Source organism: Gigantopelta aegis, chromosome 7 (assembly GCF_016097555.1).
Source record: "Gigantopelta aegis isolate Gae_Host chromosome 7, Gae_host_genome, whole genome shotgun sequence".
Taxonomy (NCBI): domain Eukaryota; kingdom Metazoa; phylum Mollusca; class Gastropoda; order Neomphalida; family Peltospiridae; genus Gigantopelta; species Gigantopelta aegis.
In genome coordinates this window covers 5,243,615-5,263,803 of record NC_054705.1, presented here as the reverse complement: position 1 = coordinate 5,263,803, position 20,189 = coordinate 5,243,615, and the positions used below count along the sequence as shown (strand labels likewise).

General features: G+C 37.2%; 1 protein-coding gene across 1 annotated transcript in view; it reads right to left on the bottom strand.

The window, feature by feature from the left end:
* LOC121377341 (sialin-like) overlaps positions 1 to 19,964 on the bottom strand; it is a 32,429-nt gene extending 12,465 nt beyond the window's left edge. The window contains exons 1-4 of the mRNA XM_041505290.1: positions 19,754 to 19,964; positions 11,119 to 11,309; positions 8,597 to 8,836; positions 3,203 to 3,290 (exon numbers count right to left, since the gene is read on the bottom strand). Of these exons, the coding sequence (XP_041361224.1) occupies positions 3,203 to 3,290; positions 8,597 to 8,836; positions 11,119 to 11,309; positions 19,754 to 19,853 (619 nt within the window). The 5' untranslated portion in view covers positions 19,854 to 19,964. The remainder of the gene's footprint in view (positions 1 to 3,202; positions 3,291 to 8,596; positions 8,837 to 11,118; positions 11,310 to 19,753) is intronic.
* Between the last annotated feature and the right edge of the window lie 225 nt (positions 19,965 to 20,189).

Here is a 20,189-nt window from a genome sequence, read left to right as displayed (position 1 = left end):
GTTGGTGGTTGTGAGCAAACATTCTGGATATTGGTTTTTAACAAAGACTTTGGTGATGTTCTAGTTGCACCTCGCTTATAATACGTTTTGTGATCAGCCACGTCATATTAAATAGGTCACGTCCAGAGGTTTTTTTTCATCAATATCAGCAAGAATCTTTGGTATTTTTCTATTAATTTGTAAAGTGTGATGTGTTATTTCGTAACATGATCACTGTATTTGTGGCTTCTGTTTCTGATGTAGTTAGAGATTGTTGTTAGGGGTCTGAAGTGATGTTCTTCGTGATTCGCAGTTTTCTGCATTCGCTTTACACCAAATTCAGTAGCCCGTTGCCTTTGTGCCCTTTTTGCAATATTGACTGTAGCCAAAGCATACTTTATATACATCCATCTCTCAATAGCACACGACAGACCACCTGCATTCATAGAGAATGTGTTAATAGGTATTCCCATGATCTGATCCAGTGGTATTTTAGTTTGTTTTTCAACACGCAGGAATCCATTAAAACCTTTCTTTCAAGATACGCTAATAAACAGCAGGGATTCTGAGATGTTGAATAGTTATCATCTCTTCAGAGATATAAGACGTGTTTGTCAAAGTTTTGGCGATTAAAAATAAAACAGCATAACAGCAACTGGAAAATTGTTTTCTGTACGTTGGACGTGAACCATATTTAGAAAATCAACATATCAGTGATCTATTTGGGCATTCCTCAACAGTGTGGCGGAGACAGTTTAGTGTTTTATTGTTTAGTACTTTATTAAGTGTAGTTGATGCCAGACTTGAAACGGCAATTTCTATACAAACATGTTACTTCCCATATTGCTGAACTATCCTAATCTGCTGACAAGGCGACAGCAGGTTTGTATACTATCAGGATGAGGGTTTTCACATGTGGAATCTATCCAATGTATCTAAAGTTGATCTTAGAGTGCTTTAAACAAATGCTTGTGGTGGCTTATACCCTGTTTTACATTTCCCACTTCAGTTCCCATATCACATTTGCAAGAAAAAGGTAAAGGTAACACAAATTTTATTTTCCCGTAATTTATTAAACAAATAGTCCATCAGTCCCCCTTCCCCAAAAATAATTTAATAATAATAATAATAATAATAATAATAATAATAATAATAATCCAACAAAAATAATTCATAAACTCATAATTTATTAACTGAATAGTCCATCAGTCCCTCACTCACTCAAAAAAAAAAAAAAAAAAAAAAAAATAATAATATTAATACTTCAACAAAAATAATTCATTGTTATAATTTATAAAACAACTACTAGATCAATAAACTTCGACATAAATTATGTTCATCATCAATTATTTCCAATAAAATTCACAACATAAAGGCATAATTTTTAACAAGTTTAGTCTACGTATTGTGTTTCTTTGTGAACTTGTTTTACAAAGTCTGTATATTAGATGCATATCTGATAACATTTTTCTATTTGTGATGACCATTCTGAGTATTTTTTTTATATTGACTACAAAGATGCGACAATAAATACTGTATACAAGAAAAAAACATTAAAGGAATTTGAAATATATTTCATGAACCCATTAGAACATTTTACCATTTTGGCGGCCATTTGGAATGTTGAGCATAATAGCGGTCATCTTGGATTTTGAAAATTATTTTATTGAATTGGCCATCCATGAATTGATATAGATCGCAGCAAAAATTATCCAAATCAACCAACATTTACATATATAAGTTAGTTTTCATGTTGACCCTCAGCAAAACATTTGGGGGGGGGGGGGGGGGGGGGGGGGGGGGGTGCGAGAGGTCATGTTGGACACACTTTATCAAAAATCGGTTAGCACCATCGTATTCCGTGGAAAAGAAATCCATTTGGAATCAACTTCAAAAATAAAGTAAACACTTTTCAAAAAGAGACCAAATCACAAACTGACTACTAGCCAAATGTAAACACTGCGTGAATTTGGCAGAGAGGAATCATATTTAACAGCTAATAACAAATTTTCAGTAGCTTGTTGACAAGGTTGTCTACCTAGGTTGTGATCCTAGATATATGCAGATATGTTTTTTGGTGGCAAACCTCTTACAGCACGCCGGGTCCATTTTTCGAAGAAAACAATGTGTGTTTCCCCCTGGGTATAGGGGCAGACACAAACAGACATATATAGACGCGGCACTAGATCTTTCGCCCCAATACCCAAGTCTGACGATCAATTTGCACGTCGCTGTGGACTTCAACCAGAGTTCCTTTGGCTTCGTCCTGCTTAGGCATAGTTCACCATCTTTCGGGTCCCAACGTGTGCGCTTCACCGACGTGTGCGGGACGAGACGGCCAGTTGTGCGCCCTCGCGCCGAACGAGGGACGGGGGAACCCACCGAGTGGCCAGCCCGACGAGGGTCAGAATTTCATGGAATCAAACACTAACTTGCCTTTTGCCTTTTCGGCCCTGCATTATGCAGATATATGGTCCTAATCACGCGCTACTGTTTTGTCGTTCGGATAGCCACAACGACACCAGTAGCTCACATTGATTTATTATTCATCGGCTATTCTAATACAACTTTCATATAAGCTTTTTTCCCATTGTTTAATTGTCGTGATAAATCGGACGGTATATGTACGCTGTCATGGGCAACCAGGATTTATCACGATAACAAAATTCCGAAAACTGTCACTTGGCCTCATGTGTGGTGTTTTCGTTTGTATATTAATTCCGCGTCTTCGATTATATTTAAACGTCGATATAAATACTTTTCAACAAAATTACTTACTTCAGTTGAAAATGATATTATTGTTTACTATCTTGTTATTATTTCGTGCCATTATAACTTTCAACACTTCGTTAACAGCAATGAACGTGCATCCATCCACGTCCAAGTGAGGTCCATTCACTGATCGATCGCAGCAGTCACCAAGCATGTGTCTTGTGGTCTGCTCTTCTAGTTTGTGTTCCCAAAAGGGTGCAAACAGGTTCATCAGAAATAATTAAATCACAATCTGAAGACCGACCGCGCATCAGGCGAATGCATTATCATTGGCCTACGCCCCAACCCAAAAGAGTGAAGAAGACTAGGGGTGTCGGGCGCAAGGTGTGAGCATCTGTTTTTGTCTGCCACGAGAAGACCCGCGAATTGTTTCTGGACTTTAATCACCTCATATGTTAGGTTATATGCTGTGAGGAACAGAACACTGATATTCACATAATTAGAGTAATACCCGCAATGACAAATCCAGTTAATTGACTGCGTTCCAACGTAGGGGCCCAGTTGCCCCATAAGACATACATGCCCGGAAATGTTACTCCCTGTAAATATATAAATTAATACATATTATATAGATAGGCAGATATGCACACATACACATACACACACACGCACACGGGAATAACCTACGATGTCACACTTTTAGCATTTTGACATAACTGAACTTTAAATGTACAACTCTGTACTAATGTAATCGTGAATACCTAAGAGTGCATGGTTTACCAACAACCATTACTGGCCTACTACAATGATATAATTTTAGTTTATTGTCCTACTTTGACCTTGACCTACACGACATTTAAAACATTCACTCTCTCTACAGCATACCGGCCTCGGTGGCATCGTGGCAGGTCATCGGTCTACAGGCTGGTAGGTACTGGGTTCGGATCCCAGTCGAGGTATGGGATTTTTAATCCAGATACCGACTCCAAACCCTGAGTGAGTGCTCCGCAAGGCTCACCGACCAGTGATCCATAACTGGTTCAACAAAGGCCATGGTTTGTGCTATCCTGCCTGTGGGAAGCGCAAATAAAAGATCCCTTGCTGCTAAGCGGAAGAATAGCCCATGTAGTGGCGACAGCGGGTTTCCTCTTAGAATCTGTGTGGTCCTTAACCATATGTCTGACGTCATATAACCGTAAATAAAATGTGTTGAGTGCGTCGTTAAATAAAACATTTCTTTCTTTCTCTGTACATCATATTTATCAAGAGTATTCTGTGTTTTTGATAATACAACTCCACGTTATTTTTGTTACATTATTTACTACCTGTGTGACCTATTTTAACGTAACGTCAGTGAAATATAGATAACTAAAGTACTGTCGGAAATGGAATACAAATGATTTTCGTCGATTATTTCTTTCATATTAAACTGACAAGTAAATATTTTGTAAATACCCATTCAGTGATACTTTACCTAATTTAGCATCTACTTGGTTTGTGCGCTCATTGATATTCAAGGTGGTGTTTACTCTTGAAATTAAAATAAAAATGTCAGTAAACAGGTGATTTGTGACCTTTATTGGAACATAATATAACACATTTTGATCGATATGTGTCAATTTCATTTACCCTTAAACAAACTTGTAATTTAAAACTGAAAGTTAACTGATTATTTTGAATTGCAGCATAAATTATTAATTATGACAAGCATATTTATTGAATATAAATTCAATAAAAGTACATTAGAAATTTACACAATCTTACATCAATTTAAAGGTGCTATATAATGTGCGCTGTGATAAAGATTCTCCAATAAAAATGTATTTTCTACCAGTAGATAAAATTATTTGCTATAATCATTTATTGGGCATGTTGTTAAAGGTGTCTTCTTTAAATGTTAATCAAAATTTTTATATATATATATAATTTGCAATAGCTGTCATTGGGCAACATTGAGACAGCACCTTTAATACCGGTATAATGGATCACTCATAATGGCTCTTCACAGTTTTGCTCAAAAGTACTTATAAATGACTTCAAATATTTTGTTTTGGAGAGGGATAGGGGCAAACCATCACCAGAAACAGTCCCTCACCTATTGTAACAGCAATGAAATTGACACGTAGACCAAAATTTGTTATAGTCTGTTCCAATAAAGTGCACAAATCACCTGTTTACTGATATATATTTTTTTTAATTTCAAGAGTAAACACCACCTTGAACATCAATGAGCGCCCAAAACAAGTAAATGCTAAATTACGTAAAGTATCATTGAATGGGTATTTACAAAATATTTACTTGTCAGTTTAATATGAAAGAAATAATCGACGAAAATCATGTGTATTCCATTTCCGACAGTACTATAGTGTACTCTTTCCTATTAAATGCATTTTAAATACGCTTATACCGTGTGAATGAGCATGATCTATCTATATATATATATCTATACGTCTGTCTGTCTGTCTGTCTGTCTCTCTATCTATCTATCTATCTATCTATCTTACTGAATTTGTTAAAAAGTGCATACTCTAAATATGAGATAGAGCAAATAATTGACACAGACAGTAAAGTACACTTATAACGAACATGCTTAGAACGAACTACTGCATAAAATGAACTGACCGTAAAGTATCTCCATATAATGGAATGGGTATCCTCTGAAACAAAGTCCTTGCATAACCGTATAATATTGGTTCCAACAATAACAGGGCACACAGCAGTAAAATCTGTATCATGCACTACCAAAACGGGAATGGTAAACTCTGTGTTGGACAAAAATGGGATGACAATAGCACATTCAATATAACCTAAATACTTCAAAGAAGATCCATCTGCCACAGACACCTTTATTCCTAGTGAATCTAGGTTCCGAAGATCTGGTTCATCTGTTAAACTCTGATAACCACTCTCTGAAATAGTTGTTACCATTGATCCACTGTCGATCAATGCTGTCATTTGCTGTTTCTGAATATGTATCATGCCCTCATTGGATGAACCAATCAGTCTTTTAACAAAAGTTTGGCCTAGAAATTTCTCATCAACCCTGACCTCTGGTTGGCCACCATGAGAGGTCACTGCCCGCTTGGGTTAGTAATATCACCATCATCCAAAAGAAGACCATGATCCACAACTTCACGCTGGTTGAAATAACCTCGACCTCGTGGTTGAGTAACGTTACCTCTACCACGCTGATAGAAGTAATTGCCCCTACCACGGGGTTCACTGAAATTGCCTCTGCCCCGTGGCTCAGTAAAGTTACCTCTACCACGTGATTGATGGATCAAAGGATTAATATTTCCCAATCATAAAAATAAGTTTTGTGAAATAGAACACATTTTACAATGTGATACCATGATTGCAATTGCAATGTGCAGCAGCACAATACAACACACTCAAAAGATGAAATCTTCGATTCTCCCATCCAAGAGCATCAACCATAATCACCTTAAAAACAGTTAATACTGATACATTATATACACATTATAAACTATGACTGACACACAATCTAAACAAACACTTCATCGTGTACCTGTTGGCAATAAACCCAGTCTCGAAATCTATCGGGAGATTTTCGATTCCGTTGGGAACGTCTATTCACTTGTTCTGGAGTTTCCAGAGATTCTTCTGCTACGACATCCTCCACAGTCTAAGATACTGTTACGTCTCTGGAAACTGTCAATCACCAGCTCCCTAGAAGTATCCTCTTCTAGGTGAATTGATGTCTCCAAAGATACTGGCACTGTTCTTCTTCGCTGGGGAATAACATACTTCACGTATGTGTGAGAACTGTTGCTTCCTGAACTGGAAGACTCGGAACTCGAAACAGACTCAATATGACGAGGTACGACAACATGTGAAAGAAATGTTGAATGCGGGTATTATTAGGGAGTCTAATAGCCCATTTGCTTCAAACGTAGTACTTGTCAGGAAGAAGGATGGTTCGTTAAGGTTTTGTTTGGATTTTAGGACTTTGAATTCGAGAACTCACAAAGACAGTTATAGGCTCCCTCGGTTTGATGATGTCATAGATACTCTTCATGGTTCTAGATACTATTCCAAATTAGATCTTCGTTCGGGGTATTGGCAAGTTGAAGTAGAAGAGAGGGACAAAGAAAAGACAGCATTTACAGTGGGCAAGTTAGGATTTTATGAATGTAACCGGATGGGTTTTATTCTAACTAACGCGCCAGCTACTTTTCAGAGGTTGATGGAGAAATGTATGGGAGAAATGCATTTAAAGACATGTTTGATTTTTATTGATGACATATTGATATTTTCAAAGACATTTGATGAACATGTGAGACGTTTAGAAGCGGTCTTTGCCAGACTTGTCCAACACAGAGTTTACCATTCCCGTTTTGGTAGTGCATGATACAGATTTTACTGCTGGGTGCCCTGTTATTGTTGGAACCAATATTATAAGGTTATGCAAGGACTTTGTTTCAGAGGATACCCATTCTTTTGATATTCCTACTGTGTGGAAAGTTGCATTTGATAGTATCACCTGTAACTCTTATGTTGTCAAGTCATTGAATAAAAAGGCCGTACATGTAGCTCCATACGAGACGACAGTTGTTAGTGGAATGGCAAAGGGAATTGAATTTAATATTTCTGAAGTGGTGACAGAGAATATTGTGGATAGTTCTCGGTACACAGTCTGTCCCAGGGTTATCAAGTTGAACCAATACAAAACAAGTGTACGACTACCAGTGAAGATTTGTAACATGACCGCAAAGCCTCTCATTATAAAACCAAGAATGGATCTGTGCAATATTCATGAAGTTAAAGTCGTTGACAGCTTGATAGAATGCAACTTGCCAAGTGATGAGTTGGGGTCATCTACTCTGGAATATTGATAGCAGCAATTTGAATGAAGACGGGTTGAACAAGATGTTTTGGTTTTTCTTTATGGTATGTTTTTATTCTCTTGAATAAAAATGGCTGAACCTACGCCGAAGTGTTGTTAACATTACTTCAACCGAGTGAGGGTTACAGATGGCGCCCAACGTTGGGCGTTCAAGAGAATAAAAAATGCCATAAAGAAAAACCTAAAATACATAAAAACAAAGCATCCTTAACATTTAGTTTGTAACACATATGGATGCGAGACAATATATACAAAGTACAATGTACACGTCGTCGCGTGCACACATAAACAAAAATGCAATTTCCTCACCAGAACATCTTGTTCAACTCGCACCAAACACAGCACTCGAATATATATATAAACGAATAATATATATATATATATATATATATATATATATATATATATATATATATATATATATATATATATATATATATAAACAATTAACGACTTTGCAATCTGTTAAGATCTACAGTTTAGTTTTCACTTCATGTAGCTCTACATTTGCATCTCGATGTCCCAAGAAAAAGATGGAAGTGCCCAAGGTGTGGTTATTTTTGGCGGGGAAAAAGATCGGAATTTTACCAGCATGCATTGCTACCTGTCATGTGTCAGAGTGTTCAGTCAAGCGTAACTGTCACTAACTTCACGTGCCCTGATCTCACACCCAACTGCATAAAACACAACACAGCTAACCAACTGCTAGACAACTGATAAAATAATTATGCAACCTGTTGTGACACTATTAAAAGTGTAACTGAAATAAATGTAGGATATATAAATAGTAACAATAGGTATTAATATAATATTCAAATGCGGTAGTTATCATTAATTGCAAAACTACCCCTGGTTACACATTAATAACCAACTTTCGCAAATGTGTACAACGAACTACTTATATAATGAATTAACCTTTCTGGTTCGTCACAAGAGTATTTTACTCTATGTCCAATGTGGACATCGTAGTTTATTTTCTTGGACCTTTCATATATAATAAAATAAACAAACAAATTTAGGTTTTGTCACTCGACTCACCTCTCCCAGTCCACCGACAACCCTTAGCACTATCAGAACACCGACGTGAAGTCTTCCCGCCATTGGTATGAGCATCGTCATGGTGGAGGTACAGAAAAGTCCAACGGCGAGAAGACGTTTGGCGCCAAATCTCGTGGCCAGATATCCACCTGGGATCTGTGTGATGATGTAGCCATAGAAGAAGGCGCCAAGAACCCAGCCTTGAGTCTTCTCGTTCCAGGAAAATTCTCCTGACTGGCCCTAGTTTCAGCCCGACAAAATGGAAACCAAGCTTAGTTAATCTACAACGCTAGGGGCTGGACGTACCCCAGTGGTAAGGCGCCCGCTTGATGTGCGGTCTGTTTGAGATCGATCCCCGTCGGTGGGCCCATTGGGCTATTTCTCATTCCAGCCAGTGCACTACGACTGTTATATCAAAAGCTGTGGTATGCGTTTTTCCTGTTTTTTGGATGTGCATATAAAAGACCCCTTGCTACTAATGGAAACAAATATAGCGGGTTTCCTCTCTAAGGCTATATGTCAGGATAACGAAATGGTTGACATCCAATAGCCGATGATTAATAATCAATATGTGATGTCGTTAATAAAAACAAACTTTAATCTACAACCATGTAACACATTTGGATAAAGGGATGAGATTTAGTTTAATCACTTCAGTGATCGCTTGAGGTACGTGCACTGAAAGATCGAACCAGCTCGATGGATCCATTCAGCTACTTGAATTTCTTTCTCGACTCAACCAGTGAACCACAACTGGACAAAAGTCATTATTGCTTTCCTGTCTGGAAATACATATAAAATATCCCTTTCTGCATTATGAAAAATATAGCAGGTTTCCTCTGATGACTATGGGTCAGAATTACTAAATGTTTGACATCCAACAGCCGATGATTAATTAATCAATGTGCTCCATTGGTGTCCTTAAACAAAACAAATAAACAAATATTTGGATAATTTTACACCAGCACGAAACACCATTATAAAATAAACTAAAACTCAACTCCATAACCGTTACTTTTCAGACGCACGTGCGTTAAAAAATACGCAAAATGCATTTTGTGATATTAAAAACACCATGATGTACGTAAACTGATAATCTTAGCAATAAAATCTAAGTAAAGTATGATTTCAGTTATCAAAAGCAGCTCTAATTATGACCGATATTATATAGTGTTTAAACACTAGGATCTGTCACTTTAATACTAAATATTAAAGATAAAAGTGTACTGTGTTAGCGATAAAAATAGCGAACGTTAAATAAATAATCGACGGCTATTTGATGTCAGGTATTTAGCAATTCTGACTTGAAGTCTTCAGATGACACCTGCTATTTTTTTTTCAGTTAACAGCAACTGGTCTTTTATAATAATTATTATGCACTTTCGCACAGACAGACCTGTTCACACCACGTCCTTAGATGTACCAGACGTGGGAAACTTGTTTAGAAGGTGGACATGTCAATAAAAGAATGGACCCACGGAATATATCAGGCGCCCGTTCTACCGACTGATATAGACAACACTCAGTATTAATAAGAAGGACAAGAAGGAAGTGATTTATTTAACGACACACTCAACACATTTTATTTACGGTTATATGGCGTCGGACATATGGTTACGGCCCACACAGATATCGAAGGAGGAAACCCGTTGTCGCCACTTCATGGTCTACTCTTTTCAATTAGCAGCAAGGGATCTTTTATATGCACCATCCCATAGAAGGATAGCACATACCACAGCATTTGATGTAGCGGTCATGGTGCACTGGCTGGATCGAGAAATAGCCCGATGGACCCACTGACGGGGATCGATCCCAATCCAACCATGCATAAAGCGAGCGCTTTACCACTGGGCTACGCCTTACCCCTATTAATAAGAATACATTAAAATAAAACAATAAATCATTGTATATGCTAATCAAGAACTAGAAATCATTTTAATTACTTTCAAGAGGTATATTGTGCACGATTGCCAATGGTGTGTGTGTGTGTGTGTGTGTGTGTGTGTGTGTGTGTGTGTGTGTGTGTGTGTGTGTGTGTGTGTGTGTGTGTGTATGTGAGAAAATTAAAACACTAATTGTATGAATTCAGTTCATGGTGTGTCCATCCCAATACAGCCTTTCGTCGTTTAAGGAGAGCTATCAATTTGGTACTCCATCACTCCACGTGACTGACCGACAAATTCCTAATAGGTGGTTACGTTTGTATCTATGCACGATGCAGAGTCGAATGGGAATTTGACAAACTAGGGCTTGATCTCATGATTCTCTCTCTAGCTTCTCGTCTAAAGCTTATTTTTATTTCACCTTAGCTTGCTAAAGTTTGTGAAGTTTTGAGCTGTCTGTCTTATCCTGAATACCGTCTAGTTGTAGAAACGTCGCCCTTTGTTGTACAAATGTTGTAAGATATATATCTAACGGCGTATCATATAATACTCTCTGTAGACCACCGACTGTTTTGTTGACATACAATATCACAAATAGTTAATATAGAGACCACTCATGCAGTATTATATACACATTACCACATCTTGTTTTGTCGTATAATTGGGTCCAATGCATTCGTTGTTTTGCGATTCATTCTTTGTCGAGGCTGTGTTATTCACCATGGCCACTAGGGCCACACTGAGACCGACTCGCATAGCGTACATAGTGCCGATACCAAAGAAAGCCCAGATAGCCAGGATATGTCGCTTCTGCATCCTCGAACGACACACTGAAATAAATGTAAACCAGATATTAAATGAGGAATGTGTCCCTTTATTACCCAAGGATACGATGACCCACTGTAGATATTCATCTGAATATCAAAATCGTATTTCTGCACCATGCAGAGTCGAATGGATATTTGGCAAAAGTGTAACCAAGTGCAGTTTTGTCATTAAATATAGAAATAATTATGTATTTAGGGTATTAATCGTTTACATTTATATTCACTTACTTTATCACAGTTTATATATTAATATTGAGTGTAATGTTATTTGTTAGTTTGTTTAATCGTGTACGTTGGTTTGTTGTGTATTCGGGTAAAGTGCACGGTCGGTGTGGGATCGACCCCCGTCAGTGAGTCTATTGAGCTATTTCTCGTCCCAGCCAGCGCACCACGATTGATATGCCAAAGACGTGGTATGTGCTATTATGTCTGTGGGATGGTGAAGATATTAAAAATACCTTGTTACCTGAAGGATGTTGTGTTGTTTGAAGTCGCCATACATTTATATTTATGTATTATATACATGGCTGCATCCATGTTTGAGAGAGAGAGAGAGAGAGAGAGAGAGAGAGAGAGAGAGAGAGAGAGAGAGAGAGAGAGAGAGAGAGAGAGAGAGAGAGAGAGAGAGAGAGATCTAACACTAAAGCAGCAATATACAATGTATACACCCAAACAAAAACCAAAAACAAAACAACAAAGACAGACAGTCGTATATATATACACACACACACACACACACACACACACACACACACACACACACATACATACATAGAGAGATAGGAATAGATTAGATGCCAATGTATTTATCTACTGAAAATAATCGTCTGATCATACCATATTATGTGTAGTTCATGATCATTACAACTGTAGACATGTTGGATTCCATGTTAAATGACAATTATTGCAACTGGTTGTAAACTTACAGGTGGAACTGACGAGCAAGCTGTTACAAACCAGTTGTTTCGTTCCTTTCAATCTAGAACTGAAGAAACATCGTGCACTGGTATATACATATACTGGATTTAACAGACATTATGTCCCTTTTACGAAAACCTTAGAATACGTATTTAACCACCATTGCCTTTATTTCGTTATCAGGTGCTGAGGTCGACTACAGCCACTTTCCGAAATGTATATGTGCTGGCTCCCATTTGTGCTGTGGGGGAGGGGCAGAGTGATATTTGCCCAAATTAAACAAAAGTGTCCGAATCTGGATGGCAACGTGTATTCATATTAGTATTGTTGACAAAGAGCTACAAAGGGTTGGAAACGAATCGCGAAGCATTTTTACATGGATTGCAAACAATATTATGGGTAGAATGTTGAAAATGCATAGTCAAAAGTATTCAAACCAGCTCATTTTCCCCGAATATCTCTTGTTATTTTTGCCCGAATTTGGGGATTTTCTCCTGGACTGGGGGGAAGGGGGGGGGGGACGGGCAATGGGCTGTCTCTTACTCTTATGCTTTGTACACAGAGAGTATAACATTCCTAACCATATTTTCTTTAATTATAACTGGTTATACAATCAAGGGTAATTAAATTACTAATCTTCAAGCAAATGTGTTCCAGCGTAGTTTGAAAGCGGAAGTGTAAGGCACTAAATTGATTGTTATTGCAGGGGGATTAATTCTCTCTCTCTCTCTCTCTCTCTCTCTCTCTCTCTCTCTCTCTCTCTCTCTCTCTCTCTCTCTCTCTCTCTCTCTCTCTCTCTCTCTCTCTCTCTCTCTCTCTCTCTCGAAACATGACAAGCTCGATTCGGAAACGTTTCCCTATGTCACAAATACATTTTATCGAGCTTAAATTTTCGGACATACTTTTGGCTAGTCAAGAAACCTGTCTTCGCGCGTGTGATTCTGGCTGGGCAAGACACCACCCACCGGACAGGAACAACTGCCAATAAACTGTATCGCAGTTGGGTGTGGTACTTAAATTTAAACTAAGGCCGGGAAAGGGTAATGTCCACCCTGATTTAGGACTACGAACTAACATTGTTAACCTAACTGGTGACACTAACCTTCTAACATCCGCTGACAAATCATAACTGGGGGTATGCATTTTGTTCCCACCCCCAGCCAACAACAGGCTTAGAGGCTAAACGTGACAATGGTATAATGAATATGACAGTTTTTGGACCACAAAATGAAACTGGCTGACTGTTTTCGGCATTCAACTGGAGAAAAAATTCCATTCACAGAAAACTCAGGCTGGTTACCCCCAAACTGTAGAGTAGATCCAGAAATCATTAAAGCTCATAAAGGGATAGTGGAAAAGGTGGGTCATATGCTGGTTTACACAAATCAGCAAATTCGTTCTGTCATGGAAAGTCGTGCTCTGACCAAACTACGCAAAAACCGCAAAATTGTTATAAAACCTGCAGATACGGGGCCAGCCACTGTCATTCTATCAACTATATCCGGGAAGCCATCGGCAGCTTAATAACTGAAAGAACTACAACAAAATTAGACAAAGGTATTTGGCCTGAGAATTGTAAAACGTTTAATGCAATTATTCAATGTCTAAAAGATCAATTACATATTAATAAAAAAAAAAGGAAACATATTTAGAAGCCAGGACACAATCACAAACCCGGGAATTTTACCTACTTCCACAAATCCACAAGTCATCCGATATATTGACCGATATTAACACACCACCCGGTCGTCCAATCATTTCAGACTGTGGATCAGAATCGTACAATATTTCAGAATACATAGACTTCACTTAAAACCAATTGCAAACAGACATGACAGTTTTGTAAAAAGAACACTGAAGATCTTCTATCAAAATTATCAAAAACAAAAATCCCAAAAGATTAATTTTTGTAAACCTTGATATTGACTCCATGTGCACCAACATAGGTATTGATGCGGGCATTGATTCAGTTAAGAGGATAAGTATACAGATCGCAACAGATCAGATATAAACACTATTGAGTTGTTAGAATTAAGCCTAAAAGGACATGATTTTGAGTTTGATGAAGAAATGTATCAGCAAGTGTGTGGTTGTGCTATGGACAAATGTTTTAGTCCAATTTTTGCATCTATCTTTGTCGCCGAATAGGAAGAAGCTGCTTTAAAGAAATCGAGTAAAACACCTCTTTTGTACCTCAGACATCACGACGATATACTTATCATTTGGCCACATTCCAAACAAGAATTTTGGAACTATTCTGAGCTATTAACGCAACCGTATGACAATATCAAACTTAAGGCCACAGTATCACGTAAATCAGTTGACTGTTTGGATATAACAATTTATAAAGGTGCACAGTTTGAAACACCAGGTTACCTAGACTACAAAGTGTTTTTCAAACCCACAGACACACACCAACTTCTCCACTGCAAGTCATTTCACCCACGCCACACCTACAAATACACTGTTAAATCTCAGATTATTCGATTTCACAGAAATTCCAGTAACAAACAGAATTTCATTGAGGTTTGTTCACTTTTATTTAGTGCTTTAAAACCTAGGGGATATTCAATCCGATTTTTAAGACAAATTAAATCAAAAATTAGAAAATCCCCTTATGACAACTGAAGACTATAAACTGTATAAACTTCAGCATATCCAACCACCTCAAATATGCTCTGGCTTGTGACCAAACCAGGTGTAGACTTCACAACCTACTTAAAACGCAGTCGACTTTCAAAAGCCAACCGACCAAAATTGAATATCAAATTCGGAGAGACATGAACTGTGATTAACAAAATGTAGTATATATAATCACATGTAATGTATGTAAATAAAATCCCCAGTACCGACTGAGAATTAGTGCAGCTTCTCACAAGTATGATATTCGGCATGAAGTTGACAACCCCTGTCGCCAATCACTTCAATCTGTCTGACCATTCGTTAGATGAAAATTTTGTAATATTTACAATTGAACAACTTGCTACTTGTTCCAAAAGACGAAACAGACCTCTTAAGACTTGAACGAGAGGTCTTCTGGATTCGTACATTACAGACAAAACAGCAATTTGGGATCAACGTTGAATCTGGTAAAGCCGTAGAAAGAGATAAAAAAGAAAAAAAAAAAAAAAAAAAAAAAAAATCCAATAATTTACAGTAGACGTAGCGTTGATATTGGTAAACGTATGAAGGAGGGATTTTTAAATCTGCAAACTGTTATGAAAAACCTTATTGCAGCACGTCCGGTTATCGCATACACAAAACAAAACAATTCAAGTCTCAAGGATATATTATTCTCTAAACGACTACCTGCCGCGCAAGCTTGCGTCTAAGACTCTAAACCAGTCAATGTTTTTCAGCGATTGGTTTGTTTGTTATCCCTTTCCCAACAAACTTTTAAAACAAATGCATCGTATTCGCCAGATAAACAAAACACAGTACCAGCCAAATCTATTTCAAACAAGACTGGCCAAAAAACAGTTTTATTTTGTATATTACAACGGTCAATTTAAAATCAGTTTTGAATCCCTGGGGCAAAATTAGAAAGAAAATTTGTTTTAGATTTCAAAAAAAAGAAAGTCTGAGCTGTTCATTTATTCTTAAATCCATACACACATACATGCATGCATGCATGCATGCATCCATCCATCCATCCATCCATCCATCCATACATTAATATCTATTTATGTAACAATCAACCTCAACATACGATATATAGATATAAATACATCAATACATACTAGCCAGTGACCAGGTCTGCCCACTGTTTCATGCACGATAGCGGGGTCGACCGCGTAGATTGTAGACCGCATGAATGTAGTTGAGTTAAAGCGCATCTTTTTTATGAATGCCTCAATAGCTCAATAGGTATCGTGGCAAGTCTGCAAGTTGCAGGCGATTCTTTGCCATAGGTTCGAGTACCAGCAACGACATGGGCCAATTTGTGCGGTCAGAAATGACTTAACTATTCCCTGCGCCAGTGCGTTAATATCAATGTATGTTACAGTGAACCTCTACATATAATGTATAGATATTCATACATTAACAGTCAACCTCAACATGAAATATATAGATATTCATACATTAATACATACTAGCCAATGCCAGGTCTGGCCACTGTTTCCAGCACATAAGCGGCATCGACTGCGTAGCTTGGAGACTCGTGCATATAATTGAGTTAAAAAGCATCCCTTTCTTTGTATCCCTAAAAGGTTTCTTGGCAAGTCTGCAAGTTGCAGGCAATTCAGTGCCGTGGGATCGACTCCCAGCAACGGCATGGGACAATTTGTGAGGCCAGAAAGGATTTAATTATTCCTTGCATCAGTGTGTTAATATCTATGTCAACGTCGACACACACACACACACACACACACACACACACACACACACACACACATATATATATATATATATATATATATATATATATATCTATATATATTCATTCATTCATACATCAATACATACATACATGTTTTTATTTAATTATTACATTAACATTTATTTAATAATACTGCTGTGCAAACATACCTGACAACGCAATCCACCCAAAACACCCACAAAAACAAAACAAAACCCCCAAACAAATCGAACGCCAAGTTTAATTTGAAAACTTACGCTCAAAGCAGGCCATTGTGGCATCATTGTTTAGCTTCGCATTGAATTAAGATTAAATATCTTATTGTAATTATCCCTTTTTATATGTACAATTATTTAAATTACTTTTTTTTTAAAGTACAATCAAATTTTAAATACGAAGAAGTGACACTTGTCTCAATAATCAAAACAGACTAATTTACAAGGGAGATAATTTAACCATGATCTTTAAAAAAAAAGAAAAAAAAAAGGGATAAATACCATGCATAGGTTATCACTGTAACTAAAATAGAGAGAATAATACTTGTATGGTTTCTGTAGATCTCTATACTCTTAACAAGGTAGAGGAACTAATACGAATTTACAATTGCCAAAATTGTAAGGTACATTACCTGTGTGGAATGGTTATATGATAATAGTGAATTAATTTGGGCAAACAATACAACCGGTTCTTCAGTATTACGGTAGGTTTTATTAACACTAAATATCTTGAAGGACGATTGGTGTCAGAAGTGAAATTTGAAATTTGACATTTTTTTATCAGTAAGCCGTAAATTCAAAGAATAAAAATGACTAAAAACTAAATAACAACAACTGTATGATCAACAGAATGAAAAAGATTGACAGAAATAATATTCCATAGTGATTAATCGACCTTCTTGGAAATTGTCGAAATCGACAATGAAACCCCACGCACGTGTACGGGGCAACTGCGTAAAGCACGTGCAAACTATGGAATGTGTTTCGGTGTGTTGTTAAACAGACCTGAACGTTCTTTACTAGGATGTCTGTGGTCAAAACGTATGTTCGGTCTAATAGTTGATATTAACATTAATATTTCAGGTTCCTCTACTTTTTTGAAGAATATATTTCATTGCTATGTTTATAGTACAGATTTGGCTTTAAAGTTACTTTATATTATTTAATATATATATATATATATATATATATATATATATATATATATATATATATATATATATATATTACATTTTTTACTAGAGTTAATTTGTGCAATCCAATGTGTCTACTCACTGGCGTAGGACGCAGGGGAGGGGGTAGAAGCGATGTTTTAAAATATATTTATGCACATAGTTAGGGCATAATATCACTGTATTTCGTTTTTAACTATAAGGAATTATCAAACAATTTGGAAACACATTTGTTTGATAAATTAATATAGTTAACAACGAAACAGTGATATTATTTCTATTCTAATACTACACCTATTAGGTGTACGAAATGTTATTGAGTATTTTTTATTAAAGAAATGCCACAAATTAAAAAAAAAACCCACCTAATTATCTATTTTCCTTACATACGATATACAATGAAAAAGTTTATAGTACGTACAAGTTTGACATAATATTACGACTGACTGAAGCAAATGCAAATTTATTAGTTTGTACAGTGGCGTAGGAAGGTGCCAAAAGTGGGGGGCACACTTTAATATTTACACTTTTACACTATTATAAAGCAAATATAAAGCAAAATATCTGAAAAGTGGGGGGCACTTGCTCCCCCCTACACACACACACACACACACACACACACCCTCCCGCTTCCTACGCCCGTATTGTAGTCCGTATGTTAAACATGATTCCTACACTAAAATATATGTTTCCTTTGCTTCAAGAGGGGTGAAAGCATCCAAAGTATGTGACGTAATTAATATAGACCGGCCTCGGTGGCGTCGTTGTTAGGCCATCGGTCTACAGGCTGGTAGGTACTGGGTTCGGATCCCAGTCGAGACATGGGATTTTTAATCCAGATACCGACTCGAAACCCTGAGTGAGTGCTTCGCAAGGCTCAATGTGTAGGTGTAAACCACTTGCACCGACCAGTGATCCATAACTGGTTCAACAAAAGCCATGGTTTGTACTATCCTGCCTGTGGGAAGCGCAAACAAAAAATATCCCTTGCTGCCTGTCGTAAAAGAGTAGACTATGTGGCGACAGCGGGTTTCCTCTAAAAAAAAACAGTGTCAGAATGACCATATGCTCGACGTCCAATAGCCGATGATAAGATACACAAATCAGTGTTCTCTAGTGGCGTCGTTAAATAAAACAAACTTTACTTCTTGTTTTTAATTAATATAAAATCAATGTTCTCTAGTGGTACCTTTAAACAAAACAAATTAAAAAGAAAATCAATGTGTCGTCATCACGTTTGCTTTTATATCATGACACGTTATGAGGTTGTTAGATCAAGTCATATCCTTTCACCCCTCTTGGAGAATATTCCGTAAAAAGGCAAAATGGAGTCAAATACCACGTTACACCGGCACAAAATTACATGTCTTTTGCCCTAAGTGCTCTCAGAAAAGTCGATATAGGTGACATAGTTATCTTCTAGTGTGTGGAATCTGTCTCACTGTAATGGTGGTTTGAGGACTTCCGTCTTCACAAAATGTGGGTAAAATCTAACGAAAAATAAAGGTACGAGAACATTTTATCGTAGTTGTTAACATTTTGGTTTCGGACATTAGAATAGGAGGCAATAAGACACATGAAGGAATTGACTGCTGCGACCGGACCGTACTCGAGGGTGGTGTGTGTCAATTGCTGCTAATGAAGTATTAAAAATTGTAATGACACGAAATAAGAACAATAACCTAATTTTCATCTGAAGTTAGTAATATTTTTGAAAATTATTTGTAACGACGTTTAAATATAATGGTAGACGCGGAATTAATATACTAACAAAAACACCACATGTGAGCCCAAGTGACAGCATATCGTAATAAATCCTGGTTGCCCATGACAGCGTGCATCTATCGTCCAATTTATCACGAAAATTAACCAATGCAAAAAATGCATATATGAAAGTTAGAATGTTATATACATGAATATGCGCCCCCCACCCCCACCCCCTACACTCGGACTGTTGGCATATTCATACGCCCGAACTACTTCCATAACGTAAAAGATTACCACACGAATCGAGTTTCTTCTCATCTTTCGATTCACACTTAGCTTCAGACTTTGTCTTAACAAGATGAATTAATTCGCCATCATTTTCACTGAAAGTCATGCTGCCGTCCTGTTCGTGTATTTCCTGTCATTACAACAGGGAACAGTATAGATAAACTTTCCCACATCAAAATTACACGAGCCGTAACATGCGCCGAACCAGGTGTTAATGGGACAGTCCTGAGTTTATAGCCATGAAATTGTGATATGTTTGCGACAATAGAGCCTGTTCGATGGCGTAATATACAAATTGAATGCATTTGCTTATTTTAAATATCAGTGTCTGTATTTACAAGGTGTGTGTTGTTGTCCTAATGCTTGCAGTAGCCCAAACCGGATTTTACCTCTCAGTAATTTCGTATGTACGAAAAAATATATATCACAAATTAAATTAAAA